This window comes from Entelurus aequoreus, linkage group LG12 (assembly GCF_033978785.1).
Source record: "Entelurus aequoreus isolate RoL-2023_Sb linkage group LG12, RoL_Eaeq_v1.1, whole genome shotgun sequence".
In the NCBI taxonomy this organism is placed as follows: domain Eukaryota; kingdom Metazoa; phylum Chordata; class Actinopteri; order Syngnathiformes; family Syngnathidae; genus Entelurus; species Entelurus aequoreus.
Window position 1 is genome coordinate 23453939 of NC_084742.1, and position 20000 is coordinate 23473938.

Below are 20000 nucleotides of genomic sequence, written 5' to 3' on the forward strand. Positions count from 1 at the left end.
GCGACCAACTGTAGTTACTGACAGTGGGTTTCTGAAGTGTTCCTGAACCCATGTGGTGATATCCTTTACACACTGATGTCGCTTGTTGATGCAGTACAGCCTGAGGGATTGAAGGTCACGGGCTTAGCTGCTTACATGCAGTGATTTCTCCAGATTCTCTGAACCCTTTGATGATATTACGGACAGTAGATGGTGAAATCCCTAAATTCCTTGCAATAGGTGGTTGAGAAAGGTTTTTCTTAAACTGTTCAACAATTTGCTCACGCATTTGTTGACAAAGTGGTGACCCTCGCCCCATCCTTGTTTGTGAATGACTGAGCATTTCATGGAATCTACTTTTATACCCAATCATGGCACCCACCTGTTCCCAATTTGCCTGTTCACCTGTGGGATGTTCCAAATAAGTGTTTGACGAGCATTCCTCAACTTTATCAGTATTTATTACCACATTTCCCAGCTTCTTTGTCACGTGTTGCTGGCATCAAATTCTAAAGTTAATGATTATTTGCAACAAAAGAAAAGTGTTTATCAGTTTGAACATCAAATATGTTGTCTTTGTAGCATATTCAACTGAATATGGGTTGAAAATTATTTGCAAATCGTATTCCGTTTATATTTACATCTAACACAATTTCCCAACTCATGGAAACGGGGTTTGTATATGTATATGTGTAAATATATATATTTGGGGTGTAACGTGTAATTGTATTGAACCGTTTCGGTTCGGAGGTGTACCGAATGAGTTTCCACACGAACATATGAAGTAGCCTAAGCTAAAGTCTTAACAAGGTGCTCTGCTTTCTGCCTCTGTCTCCTACACAGCACCCAGCATTGTTCCACCCACACAACCATCTGATTGGTTACAACCATAGCGGTAACAGCCAATCAGCAGTGCGTATTCAGAGCGGTAACAGCCAATCAGCAGTGCGTATTCAGAGCGCATGGAGTCAGTGCTTCTGCGGTGGGGTTAGCAGATAGGTGTTTAGCAGGTGAGCATCAAGCAGCGGACTCTCCCCAAATTAAAATAAACACCTCCCGGTCACCTACTAGGAACATCACTATGAGCCCGTTGACGTTCTAGAAACAAACTGCAGGTCAGCTCGCTCGCAGTCCTGGTTTGAGGTAAAGGCTAACTAGCTTTTAGCGTAACGTTAGCTCATGTTGCGGTGTGTGTGTGTTAGCTCATTGTGCGTTGTGTGTGTGTGTGTGTGTGTGTGTGTGTTACAGGGCTTTGCGGCAAAGCCCTGTCTGTCTGTTATTTCACTTTACCTTCTTTTGTGTTGATTGAGCTGTGTTGAAGCAGCAAAAAAGGACATTATGTTAAATGAAGAGTTTCTGTCTCTGATAGTTGATATAATAATGTAAGTGCATCATTAAGCCTACATGAACTCCATGGTGTTCAGGGTTGAATAGTCTCTCCTATTGCTATTGTACTATTTTTCAGCTATAGTTACATTAATCATTAGTAATGTAGCAGCCTAGTTTTGAATGGCAGGGTCCTTGCTATCACATATTGATAAAAATATAACATTTACATAATAAAATGCTGTAATAAATTAAGCATGATGAGTTGATTTGAAACTGTTTAATGTTGCACTTTTTATATGTAGAAGAAAAGTTTTGTCATTTTATTTAATCTGAGCAACAACTTGAGGAAGTTTAATGTTGATTAACGTGGGCAGAATTATTATAGTGTTCCCAATGTTAAAAGGATAAAGCCATTGTTTACAAATTTGGTAAATAAATAACCAAAACATTTATATTTTGTTGTTTTCTTACTGTACCGAAAATGAACCGAACCGTGACCTCTAAACCGAGGTACGTACCGAACCGAAATTTTTGTGTACCGTTACACCCCTAATATATATATATTTATGTATGTATGTATGCAGCTGAGATACAGCTAAATTTGTTGGTTTTCTGACATGGACTTGTTTCTTAAGCATTGTCAGCACGTTTAAGTCAGGACTTTGGGAAGGCCATTCTAAAACCCTAATTCTAAAACCCTAATTCCTTGACCACTTTTGACGTGTGTTTGGGGTCATTGCCCTGTTGGAACACCCAACTACGCCCAAGACCCGACCTCCAGGCTGATGATTTTAGGTTGTCCTAAAGAATTTGGAGGTAATTTTTCTTTGTCCCATTTAAAGCACTAGTTCCATTGGCTCATCTGTAAGTCATAAGCCTTGCAAAACCTGAAATCCATCATATTTAATAAGTGCCTGTTTCCTATTCATGTGAGACGGCGCAATAAAGACACCACAAATTAATTTGTGCAGCCTGATGTGTCATCAATTGTCGCTTTGAACTTATACGCTGCAATAGTATTAATTGGATAGTTGCTTAAGGCCTACTGAAATATTTTTTTTTAATTTAAACGGGAATAGCAGATCCATTCTATGTGTCATACTTGATCATTTCGCGATATTGCCATATTTTTGCTGAAAGGATTTAGTAGATAAAATCGACGATAGAATTCGCAACTTTTGCTCGCTGATAAAAAAAAGCCTTGCCTGTACCGGAAGTAGCGTGACGTCACAGGAGCTAGTATTCCTCACAATTCCCCGTTGTTTACAATGGAGCGAGAGAGATTCGGAGCGACAAAGCGACGATTACCCCATTAATTTGAGCGAGGATAAAATATTTGTGGATGAGGAACGTGAGAGTGAAGGACTAGAGAGGCAGTGATGGACGTATCTTTTTTCGCTCTGACCGTAACTTAGGTACAAGCTGGCTCATTGGATTCCACACTCTCTCCTTTTTCTATTGTGGATCACGGATTTGTATTTTAAACCACGTCGGATACTATATCCTCTTGAAAATGAGAGTCGAGCACGCGAAATGGACATTTAAAGTGACTTTTATCTCCACGACAATACATCGGTGACACACTTAGCTACTGAGCTAACGTGATAGCATCGTTCTCAAATGAAGATAGAAACAAAAGAAATAAACCCCTGACTGGAAGGATAGACAGAAGATCAACAATACTATTAAACCATGTACATGTAACTACACGGTTAAAAATTCTCAGCCTGGTAAGGCTTAACAATGCTGTTGCTAACGACGCTAAGGCTAATATAGCAACTTAGCAACCGGACCTCACAGAACTATGATAAAAACATTAGCGCTCCACCTACGCCAGCCAGCCCTCATCTTCCCATCAACAGCCGTGCTCACCTGCGTTCCAGCGATCGACGGCGCGACGAAGGACTTCATCCGTGGGTTTGGCGGCAAGCATCGGCTAGGCGTAGTAAGTAGTCCTTGTTGTGTTGCTGTAAGTATTGTACTTAGCCGCTAATACACCGATCGATTCCACCTACAACGTTCTTCTTTGCAGCCTCCATTGTTCATTAAACAAATTGCAAAAGATTCACCAACACAGATGTCCAGAATACTGTGGAATTTTGTCGAAGAAAACAAGAGGTTTTTGTATCGGGTCGATGGGGTCCGACCACTTCCGTGGATTTTGTGACGTCACACGCATAAATCATATCCAAAGGAGTTTTTCAACCGGAAGTGTGGCGGGAATTTTAAAATTGCACTTTATAAGTTAACCCGGTCGTATTGGCATGTGTTTCAATGTTAAGATTTCATCATTGATATATAAACTATCAGACTGCGTGGTCGGTAGTAGTGGGTTTCAGTAGGCCTTTAATTGTTCAAATCAGCAAAAGGTGTTGGCACAAAAGTAATGCAGTTTTGTATTTTACATTTTGTTACCTTACCGTACCCAAAATAAAAACCAAAAGTGACCTCAAAACAGAGGTGCGCACCCATCTGTGTCCATGGTGAAGTGTTACACCACTACTCACCATCCATCCAAATGACGTGAAAGTCCTCATGCAAGTTGGTGTTTAATAATGACAGCCTTATTGCTTTGCTGGTGTTCCAATTTCTTTGTCATCACTGTGTGTATTCTCAAGCAGCCAAGAAGCCCTCAGGTTTTTCCCATTGGACCATAAAGGGTTTTTCTTTAGGCTCCACTAAACTGCTTATAATTAATATGTGTGATATTTGAGTGTGTAACCAGTGTTTATGGTAGGTTTTATTTTTCAGCAAAAGAATGATTAGGAACAACAGAACTTCCCATCTGGCATTGTTTTCATGGCTTAACTTATATTGTCAGTGGATCTCCTGCATTAATTGACTCATTTTCATATTCAGAGGCAAAAAGACCTACAAACAAACTCAAACACATGGATCTTTTTATGTGAATTATACGCTGTAGAACAGTGGTTGTCAAACTGACCACCTCAGGAAAAAACGTGGCTCTCCAAGTACCCCCATAATGACCAACATTAAAATACAGTAGCGTTGTAGGCCTAAGTATTCATTAAAAACAAGGCAGAGTTATTATTTAACAAGTATATTTAATACTTTTGGCCACTACAACATTACACAGCATTTGAAAAGTAACATTGTTAGAAAATTGGAAAATAAAACCCTGTATTTTAATAAAGGGATTATTTGGCATACCACTAGATGGAGAATATTTACAGTTTGAGAGTCATTGCTGGAGAATATTTATGGACGACAAATCAGGCTGAGGTTTATACCTAGAAAAACTGCAGCTGCAACTCTGTTTTGCCTTCGCAGGTCTGCCCCTTGTGGTTTCCTGTATTGACTGAGTGCATATGTGAGTTTATAGTCTATAGGAAATGTGTCTTTTGTTTCTCAAGGTGCGAACCCGCGGCTGTATCACTTCAACACATTTGATCACCCTTCACACTACATAGTACATACACACATTAGGAGAAGCCCTTGTGGATGCTTAAAAAGGTTTCTTGCTTCTTCGCTCCTTGGAATCTCTCCTTTCACTTTCACCGCAGTATCCCTTTCCTCCCCCCCTCCAGAATGCATTAGTTAGCTGAGGCATCTGTGTTTCACTGTGGGAACCTTATTGATCGCCCTCCTTTTTACAGAGTTATTCCTTGTCTTATCCCTTAGAGCCAATCATCTTTCCTGGGATTCTTCTTCTCATCTTACAAAATCCGTTCCCAGAAAGGGGACACTATCTGCTTGTTGATGATGACTTGTACTGACTCTCCAATGTCTGATCACAAATAAGGGAGGATTTGTATTTGCTATAGGAAGAAAAAGGTGTTTTTGGACCATCCCTTTGCTGCAGTGTATTGATAATTGCTACTTTCGGTTTCACAGTAAAGGCAGTATGTTACTTCTGGTTTTAGGTCTAAATATTATTTCACAATAAAAGTATGGTAAGTTAATTGGTTAAAAGTTAATAGTTAAGGAAATTGCCTGTAAAAACTCAACTTAATGTGATTATCTTTAAAATGTATACATTTGATTCTGCTTCTTAAGTGAAGGCAAGGCACACATATTGAAATAGCAATGTATTATTTGCATTAGAAATAGAAGAGTGGTTGAATACCACTTAAAAAATGAACGTTAGGCGTGATGAAAAAGTCATCCTGACCTGCTTTGTATTTGTTGTTGTTGACAGAAACCCCTCAGTGCTGCACAAAACAAAATAAGTAAAATTAATTATATTTATATAGTGCTTTTCTCTAGAGACTCAAAGCGCTTTACATAGTGAAACCCACTATCCACATCTTTAAGCTAGATTTAAACCAATGTGGGTGGCACTGGGAGCAGGTGAGTGAAGTTTATTTGCCCAAGGACACAAAGGCAGTGACTCGGATGGCGGAAGCGGGGATCAAACCTGGAACCTTTAAGTTGCTGGCACAGTCGCTCTACCAAACGAGTCATGTGTTGCACTTTGATAAGCTCAACAAAAATAGTTTTTTTCCTATTATTGGATTGATCAAAGGAATTTTTAGAATAATTTCCAAATTCAAAAGTATTTCATAGTTGCAGCCCTATTGGAGTTGATCTATTTCTTTCTATTATGAACATTTGTGAAATGTGAATGTCAAGGAGCAACCACATTTCAGGTGGCTGTGCTGCATACATTTGTCGATGTTCTCACACCAAAGCTATAAATGTACGAGTCAAACCGTATACTAATATTGATGTGTCTGAATGCTTTATGTCACCTGACAGAGATGGATGGAAAAATGTCATCAGGATTCATTAAACTAGCAAATTAGCATTTACACTAATAGGACTGTTTCTGTTTTTATTTTATTTCATTCATTCAAGGTCAAACAAAAAACTATCAACATAATATTAAAATAAATCATGATTAAAAAGGAGCAGAAAGAAGTTAAAGCTTTTATCTGCCTAACGTGCTTTATCTGCTAATTGAACAATGGTGATCCCCACCATGCTGCCCCCCTTTTTTAATTGACTTTAATAGATATTTATGTATCATATATTGCATTGTGTTGTTTACTTATACATTTAGCTCACTCATTTGTGTTTTTCTCTTCGCACTTTAGGAAGTTTGGGGAGCGCCCTCAGCCACAGCGCCTAACCAGGTAACCACACTCTTGCTCTTGCTGCATGTGTGTTGGTCAATGCAGTCTTTGGTTGATATTGAACGAGCTTGCAAAAAGTCAGTCTTAAAGGCCTACTGAAACCCACTACTACCGACCACGCAGTCTGATAGTTTATATATCAATGATGAAATCTTAACATTGCAACACATGCCAATACGGCCGGGTTAACTTATAAAGTGCAATTTTAAATTTCCCGGGAAACTTCCGGTTGAAAACGTCTATGTATGATGACGTATGCGCGTGACATTAATCGTTGAAACGGAAGTATTCGGACACCATTGTATCCAATACAAACAGCTCTGTTTTCATCGCAAAATTCCACAGTATTCTGGACATCTGTGTTGGTGAATCTTTTGCAATTTGTTTAATGAACAATGAAGACTGCAAAGAAGAAAGCTGTAGGTGGGATTGGTGTATTAGCGGCTGGCTGCAGCAACACAACCAGGAGGACTTTGACTTGGATAGCAGACGCGCTATCCCACGCTAGCCGCCGACTGCATCAATGATCGGGTGAAGTCCTTCGTCACTCCGTCGATCGCTGGAACGCAGGTGAGCACGGGTGTTGATGAGCAGATGAGGGTTGGCGTAGGTGGAGCGCTAATGTTTTTATCATAGCTCTGTGAGGTCCCGTAGCTAAGTTAGCTTCAAAGGCGTCGTTAGCAACAGCATTGTTAAGCTTCGCCAGGCTGGAAAGCATTAACCGTGTAGTTACAGGTCCATGGTTTAATAGTATTGTTGATTTTCTGTCTATCCTTCCAGTCAGGGGTTTATTTCTTTTGTTTCTATCTGCAGTTAAGCCCGATGCTATCACGTTAGCTCCGTAGCTAAAGTGCTTCGCCGATGTATTGTCGTGGAGATAAAAGTCACTGTGAATGTCCATTTCGCGTTCTCAACTCTCAATTTCAAGAGGATATAGTATCCGAAGTGGTTTAAAATACAAATCCGTGATCCACAATAGAAAAAGGAGAAAGTGTGGAATCCAATGAGCCCTTGTACCAAAGTTACGGTCAGAGCGAAAAAAGATACGTCCTGCACTGCACTCTAGTCCTTCACTCTCACGTTCCTCATCCACAAATCTTTTATCCTCGCTCAAATTAATGGGGTAATCGTCGCTTTCTCGGTCCGAATCGCTCTCGCTGCTGGTGTAAACAATGGGGAAATGTGAGGAGTCTTTCAACCTGCGACGTCACGCAAGGCTTTTTTTATCAGCGACCAAAAGTTGCGAACTTTATCGTCGATGTTCTCTACTAAATCCTTTCAGCAAAAATATGGCAATATCGCGAAATGATCAAGTATGACACATAGAATGGATCTGCTATCCCGGTTTAAATAAAAAACAATTCATTTCAGTAGGCCTTTAACTCCTATGCATATTGTTAGATGCTGTTTTTTATCTCTGCATTTGAGTTTTGGCCAATAGACTTGCTAGTGATTTTCATTAGGGCTGGGCGATTAATCGAAACTGACATTTAAAGCTTCAAACTGACATAAAACTGCCGTGTCGGTTATTTAGTTGTTTTACCCCCTTTATATTTATCGCTCTACTAATACATCGCCCCCTCAAAATAAACTCCTGGTTGTGTAGATACAGGGAGCCATGTGTCGCAACGCATACATACTGTCACAAAACCAGCCAAAGAAGTAGCCATGTGACACCATCCAGTTCGCTACACCGAAGCATAGTGTAGGTAAACTCAAACACATAGTATGCAGTACAACGCGGGCAGCTTATACCCAAAAGGAATTCCCCATCAGTTTTTACAACACACTTTGGCTACGATAAGGATGAAGTTGACCAAAAAGTAAAATAGCAGTTGAGAGTGTCATAATTGCGCATTAACCAAAATCAAGGTAGAAGGTTCAATTAGTTCTAGGGCTGTCAAATTATTTTTTTAATCAAGATTAATCAGACTCTTGAATTGTGATTAATCATGGTTAATCACAGGTTATTATTTGCTTGCATAAATAAAATGTATATAAGAAAATACCCCAATATTTGGATACAAATGCAATTTTTGTAGTCAGAATTTCACACAGGAACATTTTTTATTGTCTTACTTAACTGCAAGTCATTGATATGCTCAAAATTTGGTGAAATTTGGTGACTGTAAGTATTATAAGAATTAGGTGCACATTTTGAAAGTATTTTCAATGTTATAGCAAACAACGTACATATGTACACTAAGGAATAATGTAGTAAACACACACATAAACAACTTAACATAGTGCAAAGACATTTACTTGTCTTTAGTTTAACTAGTTGTTTGAAGAAACAAGCTTATTTAGCTTTTCAGATGACAGAGCTGATCTCTTTTTTTGTACAATGTGACCCTAGCTTGTTGTGATCACTTACAGATGTCCAATTTTCTACAGTAAGCAAAATACCTTCACATTCAGCCAGTAGTTGCAACTTGATGCTCTTGGTTGTGTAGTACAATTGGTCTATCCTTGTTGTAATTGTGCCTCTACAATAGGGCTGCACAATTATGGCCAAAATAAAAATACAGATTATTTCCATCAATATTGAAATCATGATTATTAATCACGGTTATTTACTGTTTATTGAAACATATATTACTGCACCTTCTATTTTAAACAAATAGTAGGTGGACTTGGCTTTCATTTCAAAATGAAATTATACAAATAATTAATTAATAATCAAATGAAATGTACAAAAAACAAGAGTGCGATTATAAATTCCAAACAAGTGAAAAAATAAGATTATGCACGAAAGGCACATACAAAGGAAGACAAGCATTGTACTGCTCACAGTGTATATAGGACATACTGTATGTCATTGGCCAAATAAAACGTTATTACATCCATTAGTATGGGGTGTGTTTGAGAGGTGGATGGATACGGGGTCCCTCGGTGCGCGGTTGTTACGGTCATATGTATTTGGACACACCCGCTTTTGTAGCTGTTCGTTTGGGCTTTGGGTCGGTGGCGGGCGACTCGCTCTGTTAACAAACAGCTTTACAGCGCGGGCAAAAGATGGCAGTCAAGAAAAGAAGGGGAGTGTTGTTAATGCTGAACGTGTCTCCGCAACTCGTTATTTTTTTGAATGTGCACACCATCGCAGCTTTGCAGTGCAACTCGTTGGCGTTGGTTGGTTCATCTGTGTAGGAGCATTTTCAGGTTTCGGGAAACGAGCAGGATTAATTGTTTTTTAATTAATCACATATGTTACTGCATTAACATTGACAGCCCTAATAATTATTTTGATTTTGCCATAATCACCCAGCCCTAGTTTTCATGCAGTCTTTGCAGTCAGTATGTGGCTGTACAGCCTGCGGTGTGCGTGTGTGCATTTGTGTTTGTGTGCGCGTTTGCGTGTGTGTGGAAGCATGTGTGTGTTTGCGTGCACGTATGTGTGTGTGTGTGTGCGTGTGCATGCGTGTGTGCAGGCTCATTGGCAGTGCAAGTTTGGCATGCATTGTATTTCCAGTCGAGTAGACGTCCTGACAGGGCTTCCCCTAAAAAGCCCCCGCTGGACAGTTCTTTACCCACTTGCGTTGCCGCCTGACTGAAAATGATGGTGCTATAAGTGTGGGAAAGTGGGTCGACTGCACAGACATGAATCCATCAACAGACACTTGCGACAAAAAAATGCACTTGTCTAGTTTTTGCACACATCCGAGCTTGCAAAATACTTTTTAATTTCGCTCTGAACGAGGCACATCAGATACAATCTTGGTTTATATTTACCTGCATTTATATCCGACTGTGTTTGTAGCGATCCATCTGTGCGCCATGACAATGCTTGGCTTGTGTAAAGCTCAGCCTGCCATATTTAATATCAATGTAAATCTCTCTTTGCCCATATAATTTGATTAGAATGCTGCGGTATGGCCAACATTTGGCAGCTTGTAAAAGATTACGGAGCCACCGTCGAACCGATTCGGTCCATCTGATGACAGCATATTTGGTTTCATTTTATTGTTGCAGCATGTGAGGCTTTAAATCCATTCAAATATTTTACTGTGTACACTGAGGTGGATGTCAGCACTAAAAATGGCATCACAGATGACGGTGGTATATAAAAACCTCCTGTGAGTGAAAGCGCAATTGTGTAATAGAGAGGCCACGGTTGTGATCCGGAGTGGGGCAGCAATACTGGTCTGGAATGACTGCCCATGGCTGGTACTTACTTAATATTGAATTATGTCGGTGAAATGAAGCTGGTCTACAATCTTGTGGTACTGCTTGCTCATTACCGGGATGAATTATAGCGTATCACTTTACTCTACATGCTGGATTTGCAGTGCAGCTATGACCGTTTGGTTTGTGCAGCAATCTAATGATCTATTAATGGAGGAATAGTCTGCTGACATTGCTCAATGGCTCCCTCTACATTTGGCCGGTACTAATACAATAGAGCCTGTTTAAGTCAACGCCCCTCGGACCGACTGACTCACGTCAACATAAGCGGTTGCTGACATAACCAAAACCAGCCAACTTGTGACTTTGTCCAGAGACTAAAGGAGACTATGTGATAAGACATGATTTGTTTGTTTTTTTCACAACAGTTTCCTCCATTTGTGCTCATTTGTATTTTGAGTTTTGCGTTTTCATATATTTCATTTTCTTATTTAACAGAGCTGTTTGCTGTATGTCTTGATCACAATGACGATAAGACAAAACGCTCGATTGAGGGCAGCCTTCCCCCAAGCCTTATCTCCCAATAGTAAAAAAGTCCTGAATACAGACTGTGATCCTTAACAGCCCCAAAATGTACTTGCTTTGTACACTTTAACCAAAATGTAACTGGAATTGCGTTATGGCAGAGAGTATCAAGCTAAAAAGAAGAAATTAGTGAGCAGATTTTAAAAAAAGCTATAAAGGTTGTCTGTTTAGTGTTTGCACTCAATTTATGGTAGGGTGAAGAAAGCAAGGAATATTTGCGGATGTCATCTTGTCATGCTTGAATAAAAATGAGTCCTTGTTTATTAGCTATATGTTTTCAAAAAAGTCACAACAAACAGGTAAAATGTATTCATACATACCAGATGCAAAATTAGCTGAGCAAATTTGAATGTTATCCACATTATTTACATCCAAATTCTGTTTGAGGCTTGCAAGCCATAATCGCCTTCTTTTTTTTAAGACAATCGCTCTGTCTGCCCTCTGTTTTTCACAACTTTGTAGATACAATAGTAGTACTGTAAATGTTTTAATCTGTTTGCTCTATTCTGACAGCCGCAAAAACACTGCAAAAGTTAACCCTTTAGCTTTAGCAGAGATGCTGACATTCCCTTTCACAGAGAATATATTGTTGCGCTTTCCTCTACCTGAAAACAGTAATCTGAAAAATGGCTGTTCTGATATTTGCAAATATATTTATTTTTTATTAGTTTACCATAGAGAGGTATTTAGTTAGTTTAAACATTTTGTTTTCCAATGTGAAAGGACAGTGACAGAATTCACATACTTAAATTAATTCTGGCCCTCTTATTTTCCTTGGTTTTTGTACTTTTTTGTCCGTATGGATGTGAAATGGTCTTGACCAGAGACCCTGTTTTGAGATATGGAGATATGTTGCTACCTAACAAACAGACAAACCCTGGTGAATATATTACTTCCTGGCAGAGATAATTAATGTGGTACTGTTGCGCTTGTAGCGTGAAAGCAAGACAACTTGAAGTATCGTTTGACACACAAAAACGTGTGCGTCGTTTATTCCTCCAACAACCAGAATGAATGAACGCTTACGTCACAAACCCTCCAAAATGGCGGGAACAACAAACCCCCACCTTTGGGAGAATTTCCTGACGGCCACTTAAAGGGGCCGCACTGAATTACTCATTCTTAACTGCATATATGAATGTAAACAAGAACAACATTGTTATGTGCACAATAGAACAATGGCAGTGAATAATGACGACAAAGTCAAGTAAACAGGTGTGGTGAATTATGTCCTTAAATCAACCGCTACACACGTCCCCCCAGAATTCGCCATCACAAAGAAACCAAACAGTCAATGGACAGGGGCACGGACGGGCCGACCAGACCGGGTGCGCCGGACTGGTAATAACGCCGGGGAGTCAGCAGGGGGGACCGGTAGGGTATCTGTACTGTCTAAGGTCCCGGGGGCCTGCGTAGAAGCATGCAAAACATTATCAGGTAGAGCGGGCGGACGACCCCGGCGCGGGGGTACGGCCGTGGTAACCGGCTGACTAAGATCCAAGTGGGCTGCTTTCAGCCGGTCCACCGTGATTTTTTCAGACCGACCCTTGATATCCAACAGAAAATGCTTGTCTCCGCTCTCTAGGACGCGAAATGGCCTATCGTAAGGAGGCTGAAGGGGGCCGTGGCGGACAAAAACAAACGCTGCTCTCCTTAAAGAAGCGGGAACATGAGATGGCGTAAGGCCGTATTGAGGAGTGGGGATTGGGGCAAAACCCTTGGCGGCATCAAGGAGAGCAGCTCACTGCTCACCGGCGGACCAAGGTGCCGTCGTGCTAGGAATAAAGTCACCTGGCACTCGCAAGGGCTGGCCATACACCAACTCTGCCGAGGAATATTGCAGGTCTTCCTTGGGGGCAGTCCGAAGCCCAAGCATCACCCAAGGGAGATTGTCTACCCAAGTGCTGTCTTTTAGGGACGCCCTGAGCGCTGCCTTCATGGATCTGTGAATTTGCTCACACATACCATGGCCTGTGGGTGATACGCCGTCGTGTGGTGGAGTTGCACTCCCAAGCTCTCGGCCACAGCGGCCCAGAGCTCAAAAGTGAACTGCGAGCCCCGGTCGGATGATATGTCCGACGGGGTACCGAAACGGGCAACCCACGTACCAATGAACGCGCGCGCCACCTTTGCGGAGGTGGCGGATGTCAGAGGTACTGCCTCCGGCCAGCGGGTGGTCCTGTCAACCATCGTGAGGAGGTATGTGCAGCTGCGTGAGGATGGGAGAGGCCCGACCAGGTCCACATTGACATGGTCAAAACGGCGCTCCGGAACCGTAAACGGTGCCAGTGGAGCCCGCGTGTGGCAGTGCACTTTTGAGCGCTTTCATGCCACGCATGTGGAAGCCCAGTCCCTAACGTCTTGTAGCGTGAAAGCAAGACAACTTGAAGTATCGTTTGACACACAAAAACGTGTGTGTCGTTGATTCCTTCAACAACCAGAATGAATGAACGCTTACGTCACAAACCCTCAAATGGCGGGAACAACAAACCCCCACCTTTGGGAGAATTTCCTGACGGCCACTTAAAGGCCTACTGAAACCCACTACTACCGACCACGCAGTCTGATAGTTTATATATCAATGATGAAATCTTAACATTATAACACATGCCAATACGGCCGGGTTAACTTATAAAGTGACATTTTAAATTTGCCGCTAAACTTCCGGTTCGAAACGCCTCTGAGGATGACGTATGCGCGTGACGTAGCCCGGCGAACACGGGTATGCCTTCCACATTGAAGCCGATACGAAAAAGCTCTGTTTTCATTTCATAATTCCACAGTATTCTGGACATCTGTGTTCGTGAATCTGTTTCAATCATGTTCATTGCATTATGGAGAAGGAAGCCGAGCAAGCAAAGAAGAAAGTTGTCGGTGCGAAATGGACGTATTTTTCGAACGTAGTCAGCCACAACAGTACACAGCCGCCGCTTCTTTGTTTACATTCCCGAAAGATGCAGTCAAGATGGAAGAACTCGGATAACAGAGACTCTAACCAGGAAGACTTTTGATTTGGATACACAGATGCCTGTAGAGAACTGGGACAACACAGACTCTTACCAGGATTACTTTGATTTGGATGACAAAGACGCAGACGTGCTACTGTGAGTATGCAGCTTTGGCTTTTTTTTGCGTATGTACGTAACTTTTTAAAAATATATAAGCTTTATAAACCTTGGGTTAGGTGAACGGTCTTTTGGGCTGAGTGATTGTGTGTGTTGATCAGGTGTTTGAATTGTATTGGCGTGTTCTATGGAGCTAGGAGCTAGCAGAGGAGCTAGGAGCTAGCATAACAAAAACGCAGGTGTTATTATGCAGGATTAATTTGTGGCATATTAAATATAAGCCTGGTTGTGTTGTGGCTAATAGAGTATATATATGTCTTGTGTTTATTTACTGTTGTAGTTATTCCCAGCTGAATATGAGGTACCGTGAGTATGCAGCCTTGGCTGCTAAACATTTGATAACTTGACCGTATGTGTGCGTCACGTACGTAACTTTTTAAAAATATATAAGCTTTATGAACCTTGGGTTAGGTAAACGGTCTTTTGGGCTGAGTGATTGTGTGTGTTGATCAGGTGTTTGAATTGTATTGGCGTGTTCTATGGAGCTAGGAGCTAGCAGAGGAGCTAGGAGCTAGCATAACAAACACGCAGGTGTTTTTATGCAGGATTAATTTGTGGCATATTAAATATAAGCCTGGTTGTGTTGTGGCTAATAGAGTATATATATGTCTTGTGTTTATTTACTGTTGTAGTCATTCCCAGCTGAATATCAGGTCACCCCCGGCTCTCACAGCATCTTCCCTATCTGAATAGCTTCAACTCCCCACTAGTCCTTCACTTGCACTTTACTCATCCACAAATCTTTCATCCTCGCTCAAATTAATGGGGAAATTGTCGCTTTCTCGGTCCGAATCTCTCTCACTTCATGCGGCCATCATTGTAAACAATAGGGAACTTTGCGTATATGTTCAACTGACTACGTCACGCTACTTCCGGTAGGTGCAAGCCTTTTTTTTATCAGATACCAAAAGTTGCAATCTTTATCGTCGTTGTTCTATACTAAATCCTTTCAGCAAAAATATGGCAATATCGCGAAATGATCAAGTATGACACATAGAATAGATCTGCTATCCCCATTTAAATAAAAAAAATTCATTTCAGTAGGCCTTTAAAGGGGCCGCACTGAATTACTCACTCTTAACTGCATATATGAATGTAAACAAGAACAACATTGTTATGTGCAAAATAGAACAATGGCAGTGAATAATGAGGACAAACTCAAGTAAACAGGTGTGGTGAATTATGTCCTTAAATCAACCGCTACAGTACCTCAGTTTCCATACTAAAGAGTTCAGCCTTTCGGTTTTAGGGAAAAGATTTAACCAAAAATATGTCTTGTTTTTATACACTGTCTCAATTTTAGAATGATTAAACACACGGTAACTCAGTCTTTATGCTTTTTTGTTGTTGTAGCATACTGTATTAATCCAATCAAAGTCAACAAGAGCCTTAAAGTTGGACCATACTCTTGTGTCACATAGTTTACGTCTATTCGGACGACGTCTTGGTTCGTTAGTATCTCTTCAGCTGTGGCTGGCACGTGACTTGCAATTCTCTTTCACAAACTGCACTTTTTTAAAATGTTGCCTGCAATTCACAATAAGTATGAAAGACAAAAACACAAGTCTTTTTAGGTGGGGATTCTAAAGATTATAAAAAAAACACTTGCAAAATGTGGCTAATGGGAGTCACTGTTGTAGCCTTCAAAGCCCTCTAAAACAACTTCAAAATCCTCTTATCAATTTTTTATATACACACTGCAAGTCTATATTTATTTAGTATAGTAACTGTCACATTCATAACAATATGTAAATATGTTCAATATTTACCGTATTTTGGTCATTTTATGTTGTACCGGAACTTCTTTCCTGAGCGCATTTATTTCCGTTTCCATAGCAGCGCACTTCCGACTTCTGGCAACAGATGTGTGTTTCCACTTCCGGAAACAAACGCGAGGGTGTTGTAATCATGACAGACTGTAACGGACAATGAACACTGAGGAACTGTCTATTTAGCATTGTAACACATTGTCTTGCAACGGCATACTACGGCGTTATCTTCCTGACTGTGTAGTAGTGAATGTAAACTTGTCGTACAGAATGGCCATTTTAATTCGGAAAAGTTTTAGAATGTTTTTTTATTGATTAAAGGTGAATTAAGTGTTCACTTTTCATCACGTCCGGTTTATGTGACGTCACATAAATTCACTTTCAGTTGTACACAGCTTTGTCTTTGTTAAAAAAGTTGTAAAAAAATTAAAAATATTTTGTTATATATAGCAGTGATACCGGTCCGTGGATCGATTGGTACCGGGCCGCACACAAATTAAAAAAAATAAAAATATATTTTATTTTATTTTTATTGTTTTTTATTAAATAACATAAAAAACACAAGATACACTTATAATTAGTGCACCAACCCAAAAAACCTCCCTCCCCCATTTACCTCATTCACTCATTTGCACCAAAGGGTTGTTTCTTTCTGTTATTAATATTTCTGGTTCCTACATTATATATCAATACAGTCTGCAAGGATACAGTCCGTAAGCACACATGATTGTATTTTTTTATGACAAAAAATACATATATATATATATATCCCCCCCCCCCGGCCGTGGGACACATTTTCAAGCGTTGACCAGTCCGCAGTTACAAAAAGGTTGGGGACCACTGATATATAGTATAAGTAGATCACTCTTTGCTAAAACAGCACAACCTTTGGGTTCAATGTGCACAATTGAACAGCTTAGTTGCTCAGACAGCAATGTGTTTGTACAAGATTAGTTGTGGTATGTCGTTTCTTAATGTGGAAAGACGTTATTGTGTCTCATATTCATTTTAGCAGTTAAGCTAACTGTGATTTATTTTATTTATTTTTTATTTTTTATTTTTATTTTTTTATTTTTTTATTTTTTGTTTGTTTGTTTTTTGTTTGCTCCATGCTTTTTTTAACCTGTAAAGCACTTTGGTGCAATCTAAACAGTTGTTGAAAATGTGCTATATAAATAAAGTTGACTTGACTTGACTTGACTTGAATAAGTTGAGAAACACTATTGAATAAATAAATTAATGTAGCTAAGTGTACATTGCAATCAATAATCTTTATTAAAGGTAAATGTGGTAAATGTTCATTTATCCATTTCATGTGTCATTTATATGCATTTTGCATCATTTTCTGTGTGTACAATTATAATTATTCTCTATAAAATGTGTTTTGGGATAACGTTTTTGGGTGTCTTGAACAAATTAATTGGATTCATATTTTCTGATGCGAAACATTTTTCGATTTGATTTTCAACTGACTGTTTGAAATTAATTAATAACTAAACTCGAACCACTGTACTCTTTGTTTCTTTAAAGGAAAGCTTTATAGTTGCAGTCTAATGAGTGGCTATGGAAGAGTACAATGATACTTGTAAAAAATAAAATAAAAATGCTTTTTGATGGGTTTCAGGGGTGGCTGGGATCACTTCAGTGGCCTCAAATATTTGGAATTCTTGGGTTGTATCGCCATCATTTTCCTTGAAACTTGCTGGCAACAAGCCATAATGAATCAAAAAAGCAGCGCGAGTGAGCCTGTCACTTTGAACAAGAATATATTCCCCCTAATTTCCCCGATCCATTATGAGCTAGATAAACCAAACTGCCTTAGCCTTCATCCTCTTCAGCCCACTGCCCTCACTCCCTCCCTCTCACACACAGTCTCTCTCAACGGTCTCTTGCTTACCATAACAAAGGCCCGGTTTAACCCGAGTGTGCAGCTTGGTGTTGCGAGGCAGAGTGAGATGCGCTAGTGTGTCAGGTGTCACTGACATCAACAGTGTACCCAAAACATTTTTTTTATACCATCTGAGTGCCTTCAGCATTGCACAAGTGGTCAGAGAGAAGCACTATGCTTCCCCTTTCCCCTCGTTTGACCTCCCCCCTTAGGTCCCCCCGGAGATAGATGACAGGCTCCCCTCTCTCTTAACCGCTTACCACACCACCACCTCCCCACTCCCTGAGTCGGTCATTAATGGTCCAGCCCAGCCCGCCCTTTTCCCTCCTCGATTGGATCCAGCCGGAGGGAGCAAACCAAGCTTTTTTTTGGCCATGGAGGCGTTAAAGGAGGTCAATGCGAGCGTACAGTATGCACATGTTGTTGTGTATTGTCATTTTTCACACCTAACGCCTGTCAACACCTATGTAGTGCCCCCACCCCCAACATCACTATCCAAAAACCAACCAAGCCCAGAGGCTCCTTCTGCTCCAACACGCTCATCTGACAGATTATAAATGGCCTGTTGATGATCCTCTACCCCCCTACCCCTTGCTCTTTCAGAGAAGCCATGAGGAACTACCTAAAGGAGCGAGGGGACCAAACTGTTATGATCCTGCATGCAAAAGTTGCACAGAAATCCTATGGCAATGAGAAAAGGTAAGTGATTGTGACAGGTTTCCTTCTCTATTGAAATAACAATAAAATAATATGATAATATAAAGTTTCACTTACACCATATGCGAGTGTCTTGTATTTTTCTGTGTTCAAAGTATGTCAAGAATATAAAGTAGCAGACAGGATGAGTCTTGAAATGAATATATTCACACAGATGGTCAAATTCAGTAGTTTTCCTTGCATTAGTGTTTGATTTAGCCCGGTGATAGTCTGCCCTCTGCTGGTGAACATTTGAAGTGTATGTTAGTGGAGTGCTGAAAACATCTCTCAGAAAGACTGTGCTAGTTTTTTCATTGGCCCTTAGCAAATCATAAAAACATGATGTATATTTAAATATAACATATTATTAATAAGGTTATTAGATGGATGTTACACAAATTAGTTTTATCTCCTAACACCAACTTAAGGGGCGGCGTGGATCAGATGGTAAAGCGGTCGTCCAGAAACTTGAGTGTCCATCCATCCATTTTCTACCGCTTGTCCCTCTCGGGGTCGCGGGGGTGCTGGAGCCTATCTCTGCTGCATTCCGGCGGAAGAGTTCCTGGTACAAATCCAGCTTCCGCCATCCTAGTCACTGCCATTTTGTCCTTGGGCAATAAATGTCACCCACCTTGCTCCCAGTGCCACCCACACTGGTATGGGGGACTACAGATGGAAATGAGCACCTATGGTATTATGTAGCTCATTTACAGACTGTACAGAAGACTGTTCACCAATCTGAAGACATTTGTTTTTAATATTTCAAAATAGTATTTTTTTTTTTTTTTTACAGTCCTCTTCATCGTGCTGCTCACATTTTTTAATTAATAGACTAAGACGACCTAACGATTGCTCAACAATACCTTGCCATTACGCAACTTTAAATGAGACCGTCACAGAGGCAAGTAGCCACTAAGTTTAGTGTGTCATCAGAAGGTTTCAACTGAGAGACTGGAAGAGCATACAGTTTGCCTTTCTGGGAAAATTTAAAAACTGTTGGACATGTACGTTCAAAAGTTTACATTAGGTCAGATAGCTATATAGATAACATTTAATTGAACTAATGTAGATTGACCAACATTGGATTGATTTTAGCATATTTAGAGCCTGCTTTACTAAAGGTTTGCATGTATTAAAACATGTGCAAACTTGATAACACATGCAAAGCTGATCTACTAATTGCAATGTGGATTGCGTATCAAGTGAGCAGAATAAGGCGTACAATCCATTTTGCGTCTCTGTCTTCATTAATATGCAGATCCTCAAAACGCCCACAATACATTGTGGAGAAAATGCAAATATATTCTACAGCATGCACAATGTGATTTATCAAGACTCATCGCTGTTTTGGGAGGACCAAAAAATATTACCACACCATATAGACACATTGTCTATTCAGAAACATCCTTTT

General features: G+C 40.3%; 1 protein-coding gene across 4 annotated transcripts in view; it reads left to right on the forward strand.

Annotated features, from left to right (window-relative positions):
* The window catches only part of rbpjb (recombination signal binding protein for immunoglobulin kappa J region b), a 113387-nt gene that overhangs the window by 74653 nt on the left and 18734 nt on the right, over positions 1-20000 (forward strand). For 2 of the 4 annotated variants that reach the window (XM_062065260.1, XM_062065261.1), the window contains exons 2-4: positions 4600-4639; positions 6366-6404; positions 18497-18592. In XM_062065260.1, the coding sequence (XP_061921244.1) occupies positions 4638-4639; positions 6366-6404; positions 18497-18592 (137 nt within the window). In that variant the 5' untranslated portion in view covers positions 4600-4637. The remainder of the gene's footprint in view (positions 1-4599; positions 4640-6365; positions 6405-18496; positions 18593-20000) is intronic. The other 2 variants (XM_062065259.1, XM_062065262.1) reach the window with 2 other exon arrangements.